This window comes from Mytilus galloprovincialis, chromosome 9 (assembly GCF_965363235.1).
Source record: "Mytilus galloprovincialis chromosome 9, xbMytGall1.hap1.1, whole genome shotgun sequence".
Taxonomy (NCBI): domain Eukaryota; kingdom Metazoa; phylum Mollusca; class Bivalvia; order Mytilida; family Mytilidae; genus Mytilus; species Mytilus galloprovincialis.
Window position 1 is genome coordinate 83,113,151 of NC_134846.1, and position 21,562 is coordinate 83,134,712.

A 21,562-nucleotide genomic window follows, 5' to 3' on the forward strand; every position below is an offset into this window, starting at 1 on the left:
TATAGGGGGTCGCATGTATAGTTTGTCCACAATTCATGAAACGGAAGTGACTTTCCAGACTGTCATAGATTTGCGGGAGTGTGCTAAATGCCGAAAGTTGTTACAACAAAGCATACATCTACTGGTATGAATTTGTTGCCCTGTTCCTGTGCTACAAGTCGATATCAATTTTTTATATGTGGCCCAAATATTATGGCCGCAACGTCTGTCAACCTAAGGTGTGCGTGTTTACGATTACGTTAACAAAATGACACCTCCGCTAACGTTATTGGGTCTAATCGTTTTCTCCGTTTTTTCAAAAATACCGGCGAGTTTATCGGCTGAGCACAACTTTAGTGTTATTAGTTAGTTGCCCTGGCAGTTTGCTAACTTTCTGCAGCTATTTATAGGGGGTCGCATGTATAGTTTGTCCACAATTCATGAAACGGAAGTGACTTTCCAGACTGTCATAGATTTGCGGGAGTGTGCTAAATGCCGAAAGTTGTTACAACAAAGCATACATCTACTGGTATGAATTTGTTGCCCTGTTCCTGTGCTACAAGTCGATATCAATTTTTTATATGTGGCCCAAATATTATGGCCGCAACGTCTGTCAACCTAAGGTGTGCGTGTTTACGATTACGTTAACAAAATGACACCTCCGCTAACGTTATTGGGTCTAATCGTTTTCTCCGTTTTTTCAAAAATACCGGCGAGTTTATCGGCTGAGCACAACTTTAGTGTTATTAGTTAGTTGCCCTGGCAGTTTGCTAACTTTCTGCAGCTATTTATAGGGGGTCGCATGTATAGTTTGTCCACAATTCATGAAACGGAAGTGACTTTCCAGACTGTCATAGATTTGCGGGAGTGTGCTAAATGCCGAAAGTTGTTACAACAAAGCATACATCTACTGGTATGAATTTGTTGCCCTGTTCCTGTGCTACAAGTCGATATCAATTTTTTATATGTGGCCCAAATATTATGGCCGCAACGTCTGTCAACCTAAGGTGTGCGTGTTTACGATTACGTTAACAAAATGACACCTCCGCTAACGTTATTGGGTCTAATCGTTTTCTCCGTTTTTTCAAAAATACCGGCGAGTTTATCGGCTGAGCACAACTTTAGTGTTATTAGTTAGTTGCCCTGGCAGTTTGCTAACTTTCTGCAGCTATTTATAGGGGGTCGCATGTATAGTTTGTCCACAATTCATGAAACGGAAGTGACTTTCCAGACTGTCATAGATTTGCGGGAGTGTGCTAAATGCCGAAAGTTGTTACAACAAAGCATACATCTACTGGTATGAATTTGTTGCCCTGTTCCTGTGCTACAAGTCGATATCAATTTTTTATATGTGGCCCAAATATTATGGCCGCAACGTCTGTCAACCTAAGGTGTGCGTGTTTACGATTACGTTAACAAAATGACACCTCCGCTAACGTTATTGGGTCTAATCGTTTTCTCCGTTTTTTTCAAAAATACCGGCGAGTTTATCGGCTGAGCACAACTTTAGTGTTATTAGTTAGTTGCCCTGGCAGTTTGCTAACTTTCTGCAGCTATTTATAGGGGGTCGCATGTATAGTTTGTCCACAATTCATGAAACGGAAGTGACTTTCCAGACTGTCATAGATTTGCGGGAGTGTGCTAAATGCCGAAAGTTGTTACAACAAAGCATACATCTACTGGTATGAATTTGTTGCCCTGTTCCTGTGCTACAAGTCGATATCAATTTTTTATATGTGGCCCAAATATTATGGCCGCAACGTCTGTCAACCTAAGGTGTGCGTGTTTACGATTACGTTAACAAAATGACACCTCCGCTAACGTTATTGGGTCTAATCGTTTTCTCCGTTTTTTCAAAAATACCGGCGAGTTTATCGGCTGAGCACAACTTTAGTGTTATTAGTTAGTTGCCCTGGCAGTTTGCTAACTTTCTGCAGCTATTTATAGGGGGTCGCATGTATAGTTTGTCCACAATTCATGAAACGGAAGTGACTTTCCAGACTGTCATAGATTTGCGGGAGTGTGCTAAATGCCGAAAGTTGTTACAACAAAGCATACATCTACTGGTATGAATTTGTTGCCCTGTTCCTGTGCTACAAGTCGATATCAATTTTTTATATGTGGCCCAAATATTATGGCCGCAACGTCTGTCAACCTAAGGTGTGCGTGTTTACGATTACGTTAACAAAATGACACCTCCGCTAACGTTATTGGGTCTAATCGTTTTCTCCGTTTTTTCAAAAATACCGGCGAGTTTATCGGCTGAGAACAACTTGAGTGTTATTAGTTAGTTGCCCTGGCAGTTTGCTAATTTTCTGCAACTATTTATAGGGGGTCGCATGTATAGTGTGTCGACAATTCATGAAACGGAAGTGACTTTCCAGACTGTCATAGATTTGCGGGAGTGTGCTAAATGCCGAAAGTTGTTACAACAAAGCATACATCTACTGGTATGAATTTGTTGCCCTGTTCCTGTGCTACAAGTCGATATCAATTTTTTATATGTGGCCCAAATATTATGGCCGCAACGTCTGTCAACCTAAGGTGTGTGTGTTTACGATTACGTTAACAAAATGACACCTCCGCTAACGTTATTGGGTCTAATCGTTTTCTCCGTTTTTTCAAAAATACCGGCGAGTTTATCGGCTGAGCACAACTGTAGTGTTATTAGTTAGTTGCACTGGCAGTTTGCTAACTTTCTGCAGCTATTTATAGGGGGTCGCATGTATAGTTTGTCCACAATTCATGAAACGGAAGTGACTTTCCAGACTGTCATAGATATGCGGGAGTGTGCTAAATGCCGAAAGTTGTTACAACAAAGCATACATCTACTGGTATGAATTTGTTGCCCTGTTCCTGTGCTACAAGTCGATATCAATTTTTTATATGTGGCCCAAATATTATGGCCGCAACGTCTGTCAACCTAAGGTGTGCGTGTTTACGATTACGTTAACAAAATGACACCTCCGCTAACGTTATTGGGTCTAATCGTTTTCTCCGTTTTTTCAAAAATACCGGCGAGTTTATCGGCTGAGCACAACTTTAGTGTTATTAGTTAGTTGCCCTGGCAGTTTGCTAACTTTCTGCAGCTATTTATAGGGGGTCGCATGTATAGTTTGTCCACAATTCATGAAACGGAAGTGACTTTCCAGACTGTCATAGATTTGCGGGAGTGTGCTAAATGCCGAAAGTTGTTACAACAAAGCATACATCTACTGGTATGAATTTGTTGCCCTGTTCCTGTGCTACAAGTCGATATCAATTTTTTATATGTGGCCCAAATATTATGGCCGCAACGTCTGTCAACCTAAGGTGTGCGTGTTTACGATTACGTTAACAAAATGACACCTCCGCTAACGTTATTGGGTCTAATCGTTTTCTCCGTTTTTTCAAAAATACCGGCGAGTTTATCGGCTGAGCACAACTTTAGTGTTATTAGTTAGTTGCCCTGGCAGTTTGCTAACTTTCTGCAGCTATTTATAGGGGGTCGCATGTATAGTTTGTCCACAATTCATGAAACGGAAGTGACTTTCCAGACTGTCATAGATTTGCGGGAGTGTGCTAAATGCCGAAAGTTGTTACAACAAAGCATACATCTACTGGTATGAATTTGTTGCCCTGTTCCTGTGCTACAAGTCGATATCAATTTTTTATATGTGGCCCAAATATTATGGCCGCAACGTCTGTCAACCTAAGGTGTGCGTGTTTACGATTACGTTAACAAAATGACACCTCCGCTAACGTTATTGGGTCTAATCGTTTTCTCCGTTTTTTCAAAAATACCGGCGAGTTTATCGGCTGAGCACAACTTTAGTGTTATTAGTTAGTTGCCCTGGCAGTTTGCTAACTTTCTGCAGCTATTTATAGGGGGTCGCATGTATAGTTTGTCCACAATTCATGAAACGGAAGTGACTTTCCAGACTGTCATATATTTGCGGGAGTGTGCTAAATGCCGAAAGTTGTTACAACAAAGCATACATCTACTGGTATGAATTTGTTGCCCTGTTCCTGTGCTACAAGTCGATATCAATTTTTTTATATACCACCCAATTATTATGGCCGCAACATCTGTCAAACTAAAGTGTGCGTGTTTACGATTACGTTAACAAAATTACACCTCTGCTAACATTATTGGGTCTAATCGTTTTCTCCGTTTTTTCTAAATAACCAGAGCACTGAATCATAATATTAATGTCATGGTCATTTGATATATCAGTCAGGCTGAAATGTGCTTACAACCTAACATTCTTGACCTGTTGAAAACTGGAGGGTGAAACTAAGATTAATGGTCAGATAACAATGACTGAGTCTGACTGACAAGATCTCATGAAGTTTTTCCATACAACTTTTGTTATAGGTTATAATGGAGCTATAAAAGGTAAATTACTAAATAGATATCACTGTGTCTTCCAGAAAAGTGATGGCCTTGTCTACTGCAAACTTTGTCCCAGTTCTTGCAATACTTAATTGATAGGGAGAGCCCCTTGCACCCTTTTCATATAGGTATTTTAGGTCTCAAAAATATATATACCTGGTGATGAAAAAGTGGATACTTGAGGATAAGATTCCTTCTATATGTTTACTCCCAATTCACTATAAATAAATATGTTTAAACATACAGGCTGTATGTTTAAACATATTTACAGCAAGACATTTGGCTGTGAAAAAATGACAAGGCTTTTCAAATACAAGTAATTGGAACTTTAATGATCTTATCATATTTCTCTGATAACTTTCCCCACCTATTCACATATTTTCAAGCTGGAAAATGTGAATATTCCAGCGGTACATGATTTGATTGTATTTGATTACCATTCAAACTATGTTAAGGGAGACAATTGAAATAGTTTACATTATCTGATGTAGGATTCTAATTTTCTACACATATGGTCTTTCTTTGATTTGATAAAAAAAATACAAAATATTACCCTGACTCTGTAACTTTATATATATTACTAGTTTCTTCAAAACTGAGTGCAATACAGTCTACATGAAGTAGGTAAATATATAACTAACACTTTATGTTCAGTGAAATAGTCAAAAGAATTAGTAATATTAAAGTATTGCTATAAAATTAATTAAAATCGTAATATCTGCAAATGTAAACAATTACAAATGCTTCAAGTGTAAATCATTCTATTCAACTTTTCTATATTACACCATGGCATTTACATACTAATTTTGACATTTATAATAGTTATAATAAATAAAAGTTAAAATGTTGTCACTAAGAATATTAAATAATCTGCCGCTCATATTGTCTCTCTGCTAATCACAGAACATTAAAATCATCCAAACATAGAATTGTGCAGACTGTCAAGTTCAAACTCTCTCTGCTTAGCTCGAGCCTGCAATGAAAAAAAATCTGACTTAAAATATTCAAATATTTTCATGAAGTGCTTGTTTTTTTGGTAAAGATTGCATTACATGCAACCAAAACCGGCACAATACTGGCTTTGGAGATATAAAAGCTTCAGGAAAACCTTGGCCATTACATATGATCCAAAATATTCTGTTACCAAAATAGTGCCAAGGTTAATATTGAATCCCTAGACATAACATTTTTTGGATCATGGATGGCAGCCAAAGTAAACTATGGTAAAAACTGTTATAAATTATGGAAAAATTGGACTAAAACTGATGTAACAACACTAATATTGTATTTTCAAGGTGTGAAAACTTCCTTAAGCAACCATTTCTATGTGAAATATTTAAAAGTACTATGTGGAGTAGACGCAGAACAATTTACTTTTTTATCAATAAAAGGTCAACTATATGGACACCTACAACATTATGTTCTATGAATTATTTCGCATTCAGAGTGTAGAGCTCTCCATATAGCGAAAGATTTAACATCAGGTATTTGATTAAATGTTGGATACAAGAGTAGAGCTCAACAAAATGTTTATGAATGGATGTTTCCATCAGTCCTGAACAATGCATCCTTACAGATAACTGCTTCATACCTTGTGTTTTTTAAATTCTTCATATTCAGGATCATCTGTTGGCAGCTCATGGCGACAAACTGGACAACTGTTAACCTTAAAAAAGAAAAAAATAATATCAAAGCAAACTTGACAATGGTTAACCTATAAAAGAAACATCATTGCGAAGGTATGCAGGAAATTTAAAATGCCACTAGAAATTGAGGGTATATTGAGGGAGCAAGGCAAGAACTTTTTCAGAACTCAGGGATCGGGTGGTTTTAGGTAGCACTCCACAGTTAGGTGTGTAGTTTTCGCATTTTGTGGATTTTTCAAATATGAGAGCTAGTGTGCAATAAAATTCATTTTTGGATAGCTGATTATTAAAATAGCCTTTGTATTGGGTTTATATGAACATCAAGATTATGTAATGTATGTAATATAGGCTGTTTTCTGTATGACAGTCCGTATTTATATGTCCATACCATACATTGGTCCGGCAATTATTGTAATGTTTTTTTTCCAACTTTTTATCACACGAACTTTGTGATTAGATTTTACGAAAAAATGAGGCGAAAGACACCCATTTTTTATTTGATCATTAGGAAGATTAATTTCAAGAGTTTCTAAAAAGGTATCACTCAAAGGCATTGAAGTTCTAGTTTGATCCAAATTTCGGGGAGATATGTGACAAGTTCACCCCCCTTTTTGCAATATTTTATGATTAATAAATGCAGAATGTTTCCATGGATACACATAAAAGGATTTTTTTTCACCCTTTTAACTTTTGAAAATCAAATCTATGGAAGATACAGATTACATACATATGCACATGTACAACACAAATAGTTAGGTTAATGTATTAGAAATCCAGAAATAGGAGATGATAAAACATTTTGTGGCTCATTTTTAATTTTATTTTCTAACTGTGGAGTGCTACCTTAGGCTTGGGATTTCAGATTCAGGGAATTCTTTTTTCAAATTTCGGGATGTCGGGATTTACATTTCTTTAAATTTGGGACCTCAGGATTTCACTTTTTAAGCCCGGATTTTGGGATCAGGACCCCTCCAAATCCACTCTATATTGGATAGAAACAGCTGTCACAAGGGTTCTTGTACTCAAAATCTTCCCATGTCTACAGAAGTTGTGAATGAATTAAACATAGACTACTAAACATCTGCCATAAAGACCAAATTTCTAAAAGACATTAAAGGAATAGAGTTCCAATTATTAAAAAAGATATTAAAAAAGATATTGCTGAAATAAACCTATGATATAAGTTTCATTAAAATCTGGTAAGTATTGTACAAATGAGAGCACTAGCGATGCAATTTTCCATCTACCGGTAATTAATGTTTCCAATGGGAATAAGTCTTTTGAAAAAAATAATCGACACAGATTATTGAACTTGTCCTTGACATTGTTATTTCAAACTGATGACATAAGTTTTATAAAAATGTTGTGCTGGGGACAAAAATAAAAGAAGGCTGTGTCTAAGACGCGCACCTGCTTGTAAATATAAGGCAAATTCAGCAAATTTTCCATTTAAGGAATGACTAATATTTTTTCTGTCTACATGTATTGGAAATAACATAAAATGTGGTGCAAACTGAATAACCCGCGGGTTATTTTAAAGTTTGCACCATATTTTTCATTTTAATGCAAATAGACAGAAAAAATATTACAGTCATTTCTTATAATTTAATTCTAAAATCCATTTTAAACCGGAGTAAACCATGAAAAAACATTGATGACGTCACGGTCACATAACAAAATAATGTCTTTGAGCTGATAAACAAAACAATGTCATCCAATTAGAAGACGTGTTACATCCAAAATTAAATTATTTGTAAACAGACATAACTGGACTAGTAATATTTAGCATTGTGAGTAAGTTGAATAAAATTTTGATAAAGGTATGAAATGGTAAATAAATTTGTTGACGTATGTTGAAATACATACAGGCAGATGTAAATACTCACGGACAGACAGATGAAGAAGGGTAAAATATATTACTACTAGTATATAATATTAACAAATTAATCTTTTAGTTAAAAAAGAATTGCTTTAAATAAGCATTATGTACTAAATTTAAAGTTGATCTGACCACAACATGATTATCAACATCTCTAAACCAAAAGATGAACCTCATACAAGAGAGATGAATGGACCAACAAGTGAACTTATAGACACACAGACCAGAAAAATAGTTACCCTATTATCAAAGGTTAGACATAAAAACAATATTTAAATCCTAAGGAATGTAAGCCATCCAGAAAGAAATGTGTTCTTGATCTGTAACTTCAAATTCCATATAATACATTTATAAATCAAAAATCATACTAATAGGCCAGTTCCGAGATACGGTTTTCAGACGAGTCTGTCATGTGACTTCCATCACAACGTGACAAAAATGTATGTATTGTTTTTTCCAACACATGTTGATTTTTTGACTGCACAACATTTTTGGGAAATTAAAATCTAATAAAATGGTCACCCTCTCTCAGTCGTACAGGAATCAAGATTACGTACATACAGAACATAAATTATTTCTATACTATCCTACAGAATGAGGAATATGAATGTGCTTGAAACTTTTAATAGAGCAGAGATACAGGCGTGCCTTCCATCTGGTAAATGACGTCATAAAGGCATGCGAAATTGACAATTTTTTCCAGTGAAAGACATGATTCCAGAATTGATGTATACCACAAAATGTCAAAACAACTATTTTTTTGGGGGAGAATGACTGACGTGTGTTACATTGTATGCACCTGTACTGCCCCTTAAATAGGGAGCTAAAACATTTCTATAACAACTTCTGTATAAAAACATTGATTCATTTAAAATTTTCTTTAAAATGGCCTTTATCTGCAGTGTTTGTTCTATGACTAACCTTTTCTAACCATGGTAATATACATTTTGAATGAAATATGTGTGAACAAGGCATCTTCTTAACTTCATCTTCTTCATCTAATAGAGACAAACATATAGGACACTTCTTTTCTAAAGCTGAAATAAATATTAAAGTCTTAAAACAGTACATGGACATTCCATATTGAAATATAAAATATGTAATTTGTTAAAGGCTCAATGGGTTCATATGAGATTGAATTGTTTGACAGGATTTATTTTGCCAAAATAACTAAAATGGATTCATCACAACCAAAGTTATTACATATGAAACATTATCTGGCCGGTTTGGTTTCAATTCTGGTGCAGTAATATATATATTTCTTGAGAATAAGGTCTTTGGAAATCAGAACCAATTGGACCTTATTTTGACCTTGTTGACTAGGCCCTAGGACATAAATTTATGTTGGAATTGCAACAGAACCAAAGCAACATCACTTGGTAAGTACTTCTAATGAACATTCATTACACTTCCTCTGTTGAATAAAACCAATGTCCAATTTCCAAAAAGGTTTCAATGTAAAATTTGTCTTTTCCTGTAAGATATTTCAAACTTCTGATCAGCAACAGTAGAAAGTTCAGATTTTAAGAAAAAGCAATGGCACTGTGATAGATTGGTTCAAAAGTAAGAACACTGGCAAACCTTATGTAAAAGAAAATCCAACACAAAAAAAACTATCTGAATTATCTCCCCTGTTGAATCAATGTTTCCTTTACAATACATTTTCTATAGTTGTAAAATAAGATGTAATTTATGAGCCCCTTGTATGTTACTTGATAGATTTATACTGTTCCTTACAAATTCAAGAAGGGGCTTAAATAAATTACATCTTATTTTACAAATATTGAAAATGCATTGTAAAAGAAATATTGATTTTTAAAACAAGGGAAATAAGTCAGATTTTTTTTTCACAGAAGACAATGTACTGTAATTTTTTTTAAGTTGTAATGTACCTAGAAAATAATTAGAGTGTCAAAAGGAGGAAGAAGTATTTTTACAGATGGAATATCATTTTCACCGTTAGTTTTGCCAATTTTTTTATATTCAACTAATCCCTGAATTGTCTTTCATTTTGTTGAGCAGAATATTAATTTTCATATTGTATTGTTGAGCAAAGTTAATTATTTTCAATCAATACCAGGCCAGAATATTTATCTCCAAGAAAAACATGTCTGAATACAATATAACATAAGACATGTTGATCATTATTTCACAAAATTTTCTATTTTATGTTACACTAATACATCCTGATGATTTCCACTGGTTTCCAGACTACGCTTGAGGTTTCATTTAATTCAGTTTCTTGTAATTGTGGAGCATATAACAAATAGCAACACTTTCAAATTCAAATTCAAATTCAAGACAGTTTCAAAGTACTATATCTTGATGTCATTTTTGTAGTATTATGTATCTTATCTTACCTGCTTCTGTTGGTGTGACTAGATGTGTATCTAAAGCCTCAACACTGGCCTTGGATGCTGGGGGAACTTTACGTTCACCTCCAAATACACTACAAAAGGATTTATAATTCATTTATTAGGCTATGTCGATATATAATGAGTTTTGCTTTAACATACATCATGAACAGGAATCTGATGTACAGTAGTTGCTGTTTGTTTATGTAATTTATACCTGTTTCTCGTTTCTCGTTTTTTATATAGATTAGACTGTTGATTTTCCCGTTTGAATGGTTTTACTCGTCTAGTAATTTTGGGGCCCTTTATAGCTTGTTGTTCGGTGTGAGCCAAGGCTCCGTGTTGAAGGCCATACATTGACCTATAATGGTTTACTTTTATAAATTGTTATTTGGAATCATTTGGATAGAGAGTTGTCTCATTGGCACTCACACCACATCTTCCTATATCTGTGTTGAACGAATCAATATTAAATAAAGTAGCACCAATAATTATTACAAATATGCAGAGTTTTTAAAAACCATATACTTTTGACATTTAATTAATGAATAATAATATGTAGATGTGTTAAATTATCTAATATTATCTAAATCTAAAAAGATCTCCTCAAAGCGTTTTAATTTTAATGAACAGACACTGTTTGGCATCTGCTCGCCAGCCTGCAATGCAGCCCGACATTCACAAATCAAAAAAGCATTTTTTTCTTTCGAAAATCGGTTAAAAAGCACAGAATCATCACTATTCAAACGACACATTTCAAATGAATAATTACCTTCCATACTCCATATCCCATTCTGCTCCTAAGCCACTATCTAACAATAGCCTAAAAAAAATTATCTGTGTTTATTTAAAACTTTATGAAAATATAATGTTTTGATACATGTAGGGTTTAAGTAAATATAAGAAAATATGCATATTCTATTAAATAATAAATGGCATATGTACTTTGTGTAACATATTAAAAGAACACACAGCATTTTTTTTTTTTTTTAATATAGCAGTTAGAATTCTATGTAATTGTTAACAAATGTGTAAAACATTCTTTGTTTTTTGTTCCTAGAATATTGTTTAAAATAACCCTATTGTCTCAATCAATTTCAAATTATGTCACCACAAAATGTCAGTCTTCACACTTAACCACAAGTCCGACGGCCCAGGCTTGTAAATTATTTTTGGGTTTTTTGTACAAGCCAACAGAATCCAACTAAATATTTTGTAAAATTGATCTTCTGGATTCAAAAGTTTATCGTTGGAGACTGAAATGTACTACGAGCATAAATTTACCTGTGAAACTTGAAAAGTTTTAAAGCCTTTTTCCTATTTTGTTTCTTAGGCTCTGTCCCCTAGCTATTACAGTAGAAAATTCAATAAAAAAAAAATCAAGATTTTCATTCTTCTAATGAACTCAAAATCCTTAACTTTTTTATTTTCAGACTTTTTTTATTTTCCCTTATTTGCACAGACATCTCTTTCTTTCTTCTGGCCTTGTTTGTCACGAGACTTGTAAAATACTGGAAGGAACATCATATTGTTTCCCATAAATTAATTGTTTTTAATGATTTTTTTATATGAAAAAATATTACAGGATAGCAATTCTTTGTTTACGTTAAAAAATGACGTCACAACTAAAAGCCATAACAACAGGACCAACGTTTTAAACGTTTCCGTATTTCCGTTTTGTTTTTTTAACAGATTTTAAATTTAAAATAGTTGACTATAAAAAATAATGTACACAGACTTCATCCCTTTCACAGGTTTATGCCTGCCTCATATTACAGTTGCCACCTATATTAAACTATAGTTAAAGAACAGGTGAGTTGTGTAACAGAGTGAAAATTGTACATGCAAGACTTTTAATATAATACTACAACACACCGGAGAAATTGCGGGCATTTAGAGCTTGGTTGAAAGTATGAAAACTGTTGTAGAGTGAATTTTTGTAGATGATTTTATGACTTGAGAATTTCAGGAAAGATATGAAAAGTCAAAGGTACTTGGTGGCAGAGCAATTTATTTTAGCCCTCAGCCTTTTTTTATCAAATCCGTTATTTTTTTTTTATTAATTTTCCATATACTGTGATCACACAAATATTATAATCTCGATATAATAGAAGATGAAGAAGAAGATATTTCATTTTCCAATTATGGGGCCCAAAGGACATAAATAACATCAATAATTTTCATTACAATACAAACAATGAGATAAAAAAAGGATTAATGAGAACTATTTTTAAAAGTTCTTAAAGAATATGTAGATAAAGAATCTATATAGTATTTTTTTTATAAATATCTAATGCATTTTAATGCAAGTGTGGTTGATATAGATAAAAAAAAATATCCCAAAAAGAGAGATAAAAAATATTAGACATTCATATATGTATAGTACACAATAAGTTGGATCAAATAAAAATATAATAAATAGCCAAAATGAAAGTAAAAGTTAAGACCTCTCATATGTCGCATATCAGAAACGGGAGTGCTGAGAGGTTTGATTTTAATCAGACTGGTATGTTCATAGAATACAGATAAAGCGAAAAAAAAATATGTCCCCAAGCACTTATAAAAGAGGGTAGTAATGCCCTTTAATGTCAGGCGTCAAACAGTCATTTCGGCTACAGTTAGACTTAGTGTCAAATTGGTTTAAATTGTACCGTGATTCATCAAAATATCCATATTGTGATTTGTCAGAGATCTCAAATAGTAATTGTTTATCGTCATTTTTGGAAAAAAAATTAACGTGATTCGTCAAAATCAGTCGATAATTTTATCGTCTACAAGAAAGTGTACATTTTATCGCCATACACTAATAATTACTGTTAACATCATTTAGCAAGATCTTTTATAGTTATTCGTCATGAAGGTACCCCCATTACGACCCTCATGAAAACTATGTTTAGCTTTAACCTTCCTAAACGGAAGTCTATTACTTTAAAGTCCAACCGATGACAGAAAAAATATACGGAAGCCTTTATTATAGTTTTTCTCCCAAAATAATTAACCCAAACAGAATAATCATAAGCGAGGGTGATAAATGAGACTAAGCATGGTACCCATAGGACACAAAGACATGATGATTGATTTATTGTGGAAGGAAGAGGAGTGACACTTAAAATGATGTCTTCTCGTTTAATAGTATAGATATACAAGAAAGACAATCCAGTGTCAACAGCGACCGATACAGAAAAGATATTGTTACGTTTTAAATGTAATCGTAGCCAGTGCCTGATATAATTATCCCAGTAGAATAGAGTAGAAAATTTGTTTTTTAAGTCTGATTTGAAATGTAGATTTTGTCCAGTTTTTTTTAATTTGTAAAATGAAATTTCACCTAGCCATATGAAGTAGATGATTAGGTTGTTCCCCATGTTGAAGAGGCTCACAGTCATGTTCATCAAAATATGAAGCCATGTTGAAGTAGCCAATCGTCAATAAATAGTCTGTGGCACAAAGAGATGCCGAGTCAAATTAAGTGTGTTGTCACCGTGATATGTGTACTTTCACTTTCACTTTGAATGGCCCCATATGACCTTACAAAATAGTAAATAACCAATGATGGTGTAGATTTGGAGACAATTTTGCTATTGCCATGCTTTTAACTTTTAACAAAAGAAAAAAGCAATTTTACAAAAATACATAAATTTTGGCTAAATACTTGATTAATAAATCTATTTTTTTAATGAGGTAAGCATGTGTGGTAAATTTAGAGTCGGAAACGGAAACTTTTTCAGAAATGAATCAGACAGAGGGTAAATAAAAACTCCCTAAATTACACAAACTAAATAAGAAATAGTTATTAGTTAATCTCGACCTCACCATCGCCTTTTTCATAATACTCTGCAGAAAGACTCAGTATCTAACCACATGCAATATAGTTATATGTTTTGTCTGCCAATAGTAAAATATGGGCAATGGGAAGAAATGTAGCATAGAGGTCTTCTTTTATATTAAATATATATGAAGTGCGATGGTACTCTAAAGTGCGATGGTCTACGCTAAAGTACGATGGTGTCTCACGCTAAAGTTTGATGGTTGTTTTTTTGCTAATGCACGATGGTTTATCATGCAATGGACCATAGGTTAGGGGATTAAAGTGCATGGACTTAGAAAAAATAGTCTTTTTTTTTTTGCAAAAGCTAGTATATACATATGCTAAGGTATAACATATGTGATAGGCTTGGTTATAATTTACCGACAGGCTTAAGTGATTGTTTCTAAATGTAAAAGACCAACCACGTACATGCACGTAATAATTACTAAAAAAAAGTCATTTATTTTAGTAATTAACAGGACATACAGTATTTTATGACACATAATTTTATTATGTGTCATAAAATACTGTATGTCCTGTTAAATGAATTTTTCAACAATTCGGGCGCATTGATATTGTGATAATTTGTGTATACGTAGCTACACACTACTATGAACACCCCCTTACGTCGTCACATAAGTTACAAATACCTGACATTATTTTAATGGGACCCTAAGTAGATTGCAACGTAAACAATGATTTTAAGTATCTGTTCGTTTCGAATAGAAGCAGGATACAGGAAACAGGATACCTCTGTGTATACTATTTTGTATCTATATAGAAATGTTGTCAAAGGACTATGCTGCGCAAGACACAAGTCCTTCTTCCAGCACCCGATCATAAACACATTTGTTTTATCCGACTGAGCCCGGTTAGGTTTGAAATTAAGTCAAGCACATTCCTGTTTAAAAGTTTTTAATCAAATATTCGTGATGTGTCTTCCGGCATGTACATAATTTTTTGGTTTGTATAAACGACTGTTAACGTCATAATCAAACTACGTTTTTACATCTATACTTTCGCGGACCATCGGACTTTGGCGTATGTAAGCATCGCACTTTAGCGTAGACCATCGCATTTTAGCGTAATCATCGTACTTTAGAGTCCTACATATATATATGGACACTATTTTTTCCCCATTGGCCTTGTCCAAATAATTATGACGTCTGGCAAGGCTATTATAAGTTATCTACGTTCATATCCGTAGATATGGATATTTTAACACCCTGAGGCGCAGCCGAACTGTGTACAGGGTATTGGAGGGTGTTAAAATATCCATATCTACAGATATGAACGTAGATAAGGAATTTATCCCCGGTCTAAGTCTACATCTGGCGATTTTTAGAGAAATTCAACCACAAAGTTTAACGTGAAAGTAACGTTTTTTTTCATATCTTTTATTGAAATTTGGGATTTTTACATATTTTTAACGAGGTGTAGGGTACTACCTTTGGTAGAACCCTACAGATAGACAAATATAAGACGTTTTTAATCTAAAGACAGAGAAAGTGAAATGGGTTGAATTTGGCGCTTGAAGTTGTGAGAGTTACATCATAGACGGTGTGACGTCAACGTGGGTCATTTGCATAGCTAGGTCAGAAGTCCCATTCATTGACAATGTGGCAGAATAGGGATGCATTTACTAAAAATGAATGCAAGTAATCGACATAATAAGCTTAAATCGTTAGTGGATTATGTATTTAACCCTTTCCTCCATGGAATTTTTTTTTTTACATACTAGATTCGCATAGGATTTTTTCAATAAAAAAAAAATCATCAGGTTTAAAGTATTGATGCATTGTGAAAACAAATATTTCATCAATGAAATTCAATTCAGATATTCTCATGGATATCCTTTTCATATTGGATACAATTTTTTTAAGTCTGATCCAGACATTTCATAGTCAGAGCATTTCAACTGAGGTACTACACAGGCGTTATTAAAAAGGCGTCATTATGGAGTAAAGGGGGTGGCGTCAAAAGGCGTCATTATGGAGGAAAGGGTTAATTATACAGACATCATGAATAATCTACAGAATTAGATATTTCGTAAGGAACAACCATGGAACTAAGGAAAACGTGCGTGAATTTCCCCGATGTAATGGGTAGCAACGTCCAGGTGCTATGGGTTTTGTAACGACGTGCGTTAACCAATCAAAATCCTAGAAATATACTACGCCAGGGATAATATAATTTTTTCCTGGGACGGGTCGCAGGAAGGCTTCCCAGAAAAAAATGAAATAGCTTTGCCAGACGTCATAATTATTTGGACTACATGTACCTTTGCCCATATTTTATTTTCGATCTATGACTCCGAGTATGAGTTTGACTAACCATCTGGTATCTTTTGCCCCCTCTTTTATTATTATTGTCTATTAACGCAATGTCTAGTGCCTGTACTTTAATTTTTTTTTGACAACTTACTGCGCAGTAACTTGAGTAAGGCATCAAATTGAAAAAATAAAATAGCCTTTCAAGACGTCATAATTATTTGGACTAATACAAGTTATGATCAACTAAGTTATGATGCAGCGATAAAACTTTAAAAAAGTTAACTTCAAATTATTTAAATTTACCTTTTCAAGTTGAGCATTAATTTAGCTACTTATCATCAATTTATATTTAAGATGCAAAAGAGGCAGTAGAAGAGGTACCTGAAGATGTGGTACAGTTATGTAGAGAAACATTTAAAAAGACGGCAGAATATTTACATGGAGAATTAGATGGTAAGATGTTGTACAGATTAGGTACATTTAGCAACAACAAAATTTGAACATTGAAAATTAGCGATTTATGTAGAGAAACATTTAAAAAGTGTGAAAATATTTTACATGACTGATGAGAAATAAACAGAAAAATGTTGACATCATGTACATGTTCATTTCTGGAGAGAAACATTTTGAAAGATTACAGAAAATATATATAGAAAAGAAGACGATAAAATATTGTACATGAAACATTGTAAAAATACAACATGATTTAATGGGATATACAAGACAGTTAGATGTTGTATACATGATCACTAAAGATTGGTCTGATCACTAAAGATTGGTCTGATGTAAATGATATTTGAAAGGTACACCTGCATTTCACACTACGACCATCAGCCCCTCTAAGAAATGCAATTTATAGGTGTATCTAGGGTAGTCACATATCTTCCTGACATATATACAATAACTTTACCTATATTGTCAATAGTGAATCCTCATTATCATGATTATGTATACGTACAATTAGAATTTAATGGTAAACTGTGAAACAGTTAAATTGACCAAAGTTTGAATAGTGATTGTTAATCTTGAACTTGTATTAAAAACAATTAACTATTTTCATATAACCTACTTTTTGGCTCAGCAGCATATCATTTTTATTGAGGTATCTACTCTGTAATACTTAGTAGGACATTCTTGTAACCTCTCAACTGCAATCAACTGAAAGAAAAATAAGCTTGCAATTTGTGGAAAAAATTACTAACTGTTTTATGTTTTATATACACTCCAAAATCTTCGTACAAAATTAAAAAAAATACATGTACTCTGGCGTTTAAAGTAGTTAATGAGAAAAAATTCTTTTGTATCTCCTCAGTTTTTTACAAACTGCCAATTTTTTAATCTGGTAGACCAAAAGCAACAGTAAAGTATTTTTTTATGAGAAATTTTGAATAATTTCAGGAACCATTGAAGATTATAAGTTACTAGAGAACATGAACAGAATTACCATTAACAAATACTCTGAAATGAAATCCACAGCTGAAGATATTGCTGGAAGATTACAGACACTTAATGATAAATGTAAGTTCTTTGTAGGGGTTATTCGAACATGCTCTTGCACTAAAAGAGGAGCGAAAGATACTAGAGGGAGAGTCAAAATTATAGATCGATAATAAACTGACAATACCATGGCTAAAAAGGAAAAAGACAAACAGACAAATAATAGTACACTAGACACAACATAGAAAACTAAAGACTAAGCAACACAAAATACACCAAAAACTCGGGGTGATCTCAGGCAAATGTCAGGTACTAAGTTTCCTTATTTGACATTAAAAAAACCTGAAGTATTAGTGACTGCGTTACACAATCACATGATTTTTTTATGAAAATAATTAAGAGGAATGTGTGGATTTGTAATTGTAGGATCTTTCAAATATTAGGAATATGCACCAAGATTTGAAGAAAGGAAGATGGCACGAAATTTAATTTTTATTAAAAGAAATGACAAATTTAATAGTTATGGCACATATTTTTTAGTCTAAAATCTCAGCACACATAAGATATAAGTTAATATTCATAAAGAGTATTTTTTCATTTAGTAAAGACTTGCTAAATTTTTACCAGTAGTTGGTTTTAGCAAGTGCTCTATGTTAAGCAAGTCTGGAAACGGTTTGCAAATCTACCAAAATCTTGAAAGTTGCCTTTCTTTGGCATCAAGAACATAACTAAAAACAACCTTGACTACTCATGAGGGTCTCACACGGTCTGCATAAAAAACATTAAAACATAGGGTTTCATATGATACTAATTTAACTTTTCAATAAACATAAAAACTTATTTCATCAGAAAAGTCAGAAGGTAATAAGCTATATTAAGTGCCTTTCAGATCTGTCAGACTACCTGTTTTCCTATGCAATTATTGGTTTGGATATTCTTAGCACAACAATGCATGAATAATCATTATTTTTACAGTCATTTAACCATTTTATTACATGTTATCTCTTTTCAGTGCCATTACTATCAGTTAATTAAATTGATTTCTTTTTGTTTTGGAAAAAGCTATGCATATAAAAGTACTGTGTTATAGTCATTTGTACATTTATTTTGTTATTTATTTACTTAGACAAACAATTACAGCCATTCCTAGATCAGATTGATCAGATAGAAGAAAGTGTTAATACTTTGGAGCAGGCAGCATACAAACTAGATAACTACTCAAAACGTTTAGGTAAGTACACACACATTTAAATTTTTGATTAAAAATGCATTAATCTGCCAATTTACTACAGAGAAATAAGGTGCAGTTCCAGGAATTGTATCAAAAGGAAGCAATGCATTTTGAGTGTATGTGGAGCGGGTCCTTGAGACACATCAATATTCAGCCTAAGTTATTTATTTTAAAATGAAAATTTCTATGTAGGGAAGACCACTGTTATAATTTTGATTGATGAATATTAGGGTTCAATTCAATTAACTATTTGTTGTGCCCTGCTATTATAGTAGAGAGGCATGATGATTTCTAGTTGATGCATCCATCTGTTCTTATCAGATTCAAATTTTGGTTTGTAGGTTAAAGGTTTTTGAGACAACTCTTCACAAAAAACCAAATGACACAGAAATTAACAGCTATAGGTCACCCTACGGCCTTCAACAATGAGCAAAGCCCATACCGCATATTCAGCTATAAAAGGCCCCTAAATGACAATGTAAAACAATTCAAACGAGAAAAGATTGAAACAGATTGTTTCAAGATGAAGCATATTGTTGCGCCTGTCCCAAGTCAGGAGCCTCTGGCCTTTGTTAGTCTTGTATTATTTTAATTTTAGTTTCTTGTGTACAATTTGGAAATTAGTATGGCGTTCATTATCACTGGACTAGTATATATTTGTTTAGGGGCCAGCTGAAGGACGCCTCCGGGTGCGGGAATTTCTCGCTACATTGAAGACCTGTTGGTGACCCTCTGCTGTTGTTGTTTTTTATTTGGTCGGGTTGTTGTCTCTTTGACACATTCCCCATTTCCATTCTCAATTTTATGCATTACTATCTTACAATTTGCCACATATTACCATAATCTCATATCTTCTTTATTTTTCAGAGAACAGATTTAAGAATTTGGAGAGAAGATAGCAGACACTCTGTTATGTTTTCCCACTTACTTTTAACTTATGATATATATTCATTATAAATAATTTGATTGTGCAATAGAATTTACATAAAATGACATAAAATACCACATTACAAAAGTAATTATTTCTTAATCATAGCCTTCTTTTATACATTATGAATCTTTCTCAGAGAAATTACTTCGTATTCATGCTTATTGGGTAGCATTTATGAGGACATTTATAGACTTTGTTATTATCTTGCAATATGTCAAGGTCTTATCTTCTGAAGGCACTACATAACATCAAACTTTTCAGGAATGAAGTTTTAAAATAAGAGTTTTGATTTTGGCATTTATTATAAGCTATTCATACTGGATTTATGGTGTTATAAGAAAAAATATGTGAAAGATATCAAGGGAACATTCAAAACTTGATGAAGAGAACCAGGAACACCAAGGAAAAAAATTAGTAAGACCATTAAAAGACAAATTAGTCCACAAAAGACTACATAGAACAATTAGCAGGGGCCCACTCACTAATGGCCCCTAAAATTTGGTGTGGGCTACTTCAAACTACTGCTTTTCTTGTATAGGAACATATATGTTGGCTACAAAATTTAAGCTGTGGGCTACCATGCCAAAATTTTAACTTCAATCCCTGGAACACTATGTATCAACATAAACCCCACCACAAACTTGGGTTATCTCAGGTGCTATGGAAGGGAAAGTAGATCCTGCTCCATAAGTGGGACCTGTCATGTTGCCTAGGGCGAATACAAATTTGATGATAAGACTCTTTCCATCATATCATAATTATAATGATGACAATTAGAAATTAATGGTGGTCATCTGTGACAGACACAGGCCACATTAATTAAGATGGTCTTTGAATGTTTTCCTGACTGTCAATTAAAAGATACACTGCTCTTATCCGCTATACTTTGACAATTTTAAGCAAATCCATCTGAGTAGAAAAAAATGTGGTAGAGATGGTGAACTATTTTGTTTAATCTCTTTTTCAGTTTTCAACCAAGATTCTGGGGACCTATTAATAAGCCAATGGCATATTAATTTGCATACTTTGAGAAAGGAAACCCGTTGAAAATAATTTTAAAATTGTAAGAGAAGTTTAAATTTAAAATGACCTGAGAAATTTTGATTTTGGTTCCTCTAAGACTTTAAATTTTTTTTTTTAATTACTGCTACTATAGGATTCGTTAAAGAGGAAACAAATTTTAACAACATAATATAAATTTTTATCTACCCTTATGGCTCGGGGAAAGAAATTTCTGTGCTAAAATTTACTGGAACTAGTTCTACCTGTAGGTGGAAATATTGTTTAAGCCCTGTAGATTTTGTGTCTTTAAATAAGTAAATCCATTGTTTCACATCAACATTTTTTAATAAGGCAGAATTATTCTTGAGGGCACATAAAAACTTGTGAATTAACTGAACACTGCATCAGTGAATGAATGTAGATATGGGGTATACTGTGGATTCATTTATTTTCGTGGGTATCAGCTTTCGTGGATTGTGGAAACCTTGCATTTTTGTAGATATGTGATTTAGTGGTTCTGCCAAAATCTGGATACCTAGATTATAGAAATTTGTATTTCGTTGAACATTTAAATTCGTTGATCATCTGTACCCACGAAACCCGCGAAATTGGGTATCCAATGAATAATTATGAATCCACAGATGTAA

General features: G+C 33.4%; 2 protein-coding genes across 3 annotated transcripts; one reads left to right on the forward strand and one right to left on the reverse strand.

The window, feature by feature from the left end:
• Nucleotides 1–4,665: 4,665 nt before the first annotated feature.
• LOC143046171 (E3 ubiquitin-protein ligase RNF181-like) lies at nt 4,666–13,756 on the reverse strand. The gene is made up of 6 exons (XM_076219212.1): nt 13,562–13,756; nt 11,006–11,056; nt 10,240–10,328; nt 8,801–8,916; nt 5,946–6,020; nt 4,666–5,327 (listed from the first exon to the last, which is right to left on the reverse strand). Exons 1-6 carry the CDS (start codon nt 13,639–13,641, stop codon nt 5,268–5,270), a joined length of 471 nt encoding a protein of 156 aa, XP_076075327.1. The 5' UTR covers nt 13,642–13,756; the 3' UTR covers nt 4,666–5,267.
• Nucleotides 13,757–13,930: 174 nt separating this feature from the next.
• LOC143046172 (biogenesis of lysosome-related organelles complex 1 subunit 2-like) lies at nt 13,931–19,997 on the forward strand. Of its 2 annotated transcripts, none has more exons than XM_076219213.1 (5): nt 13,931–13,979; nt 16,669–16,767; nt 17,713–17,832; nt 18,878–18,982; nt 19,850–19,997. In XM_076219213.1, exons 1-5 carry the CDS (start codon nt 13,964–13,966, stop codon nt 19,879–19,881), a joined length of 372 nt encoding a protein of 123 aa, XP_076075328.1. In that variant the 5' UTR covers nt 13,931–13,963; the 3' UTR covers nt 19,882–19,997. The 2 variants fall into 2 exon arrangements, with proteins under 2 accessions (XP_076075328.1, XP_076075329.1); XM_076219214.1 differs by lacking the exon at nt 13,931–13,979 and adding an exon at nt 14,080–14,104.
• Nucleotides 19,998–21,562: the final 1,565 nt, after the last annotated feature.

What these genes read in the sequence shown, in the direction of transcription:
- LOC143046171 (XM_076219212.1), bottom strand. Translation starts at nt 13,641, where the DNA reads ATGGCTTCATATTTTGATGAACATGACTGTGAGCCTCTTCAACATGGG. An exon ending in AGTCACACCAACAGAAGCAG is followed by an intron (nt 8,917 to 10,239) that starts GTAAGATAAGAT and finishes TATTTATTTCAG; the next exon opens with CTTTAGAAAAGAAGTGTCCT. An exon ending in TATTACCATGGTTAGAAAAG is followed by an intron (nt 6,021 to 8,800) that starts GTTAGTCATAGA and finishes TTCTTTTTTAAG; the next exon opens with GTTAACAGTTGTCCAGTTTG.
- LOC143046172 (XM_076219213.1), top strand. An exon ending in TTTACATGGAGAATTAGATG is followed by an intron (nt 16,768 to 17,712) that starts GTAAGATGTTGT and finishes GAATAATTTCAG; the next exon opens with GAACCATTGAAGATTATAAG. An exon ending in ACAGACACTTAATGATAAAT is followed by an intron (nt 17,833 to 18,877) that starts GTAAGTTCTTTG and finishes TTATTTACTTAG; the next exon opens with ACAAACAATTACAGCCATTC.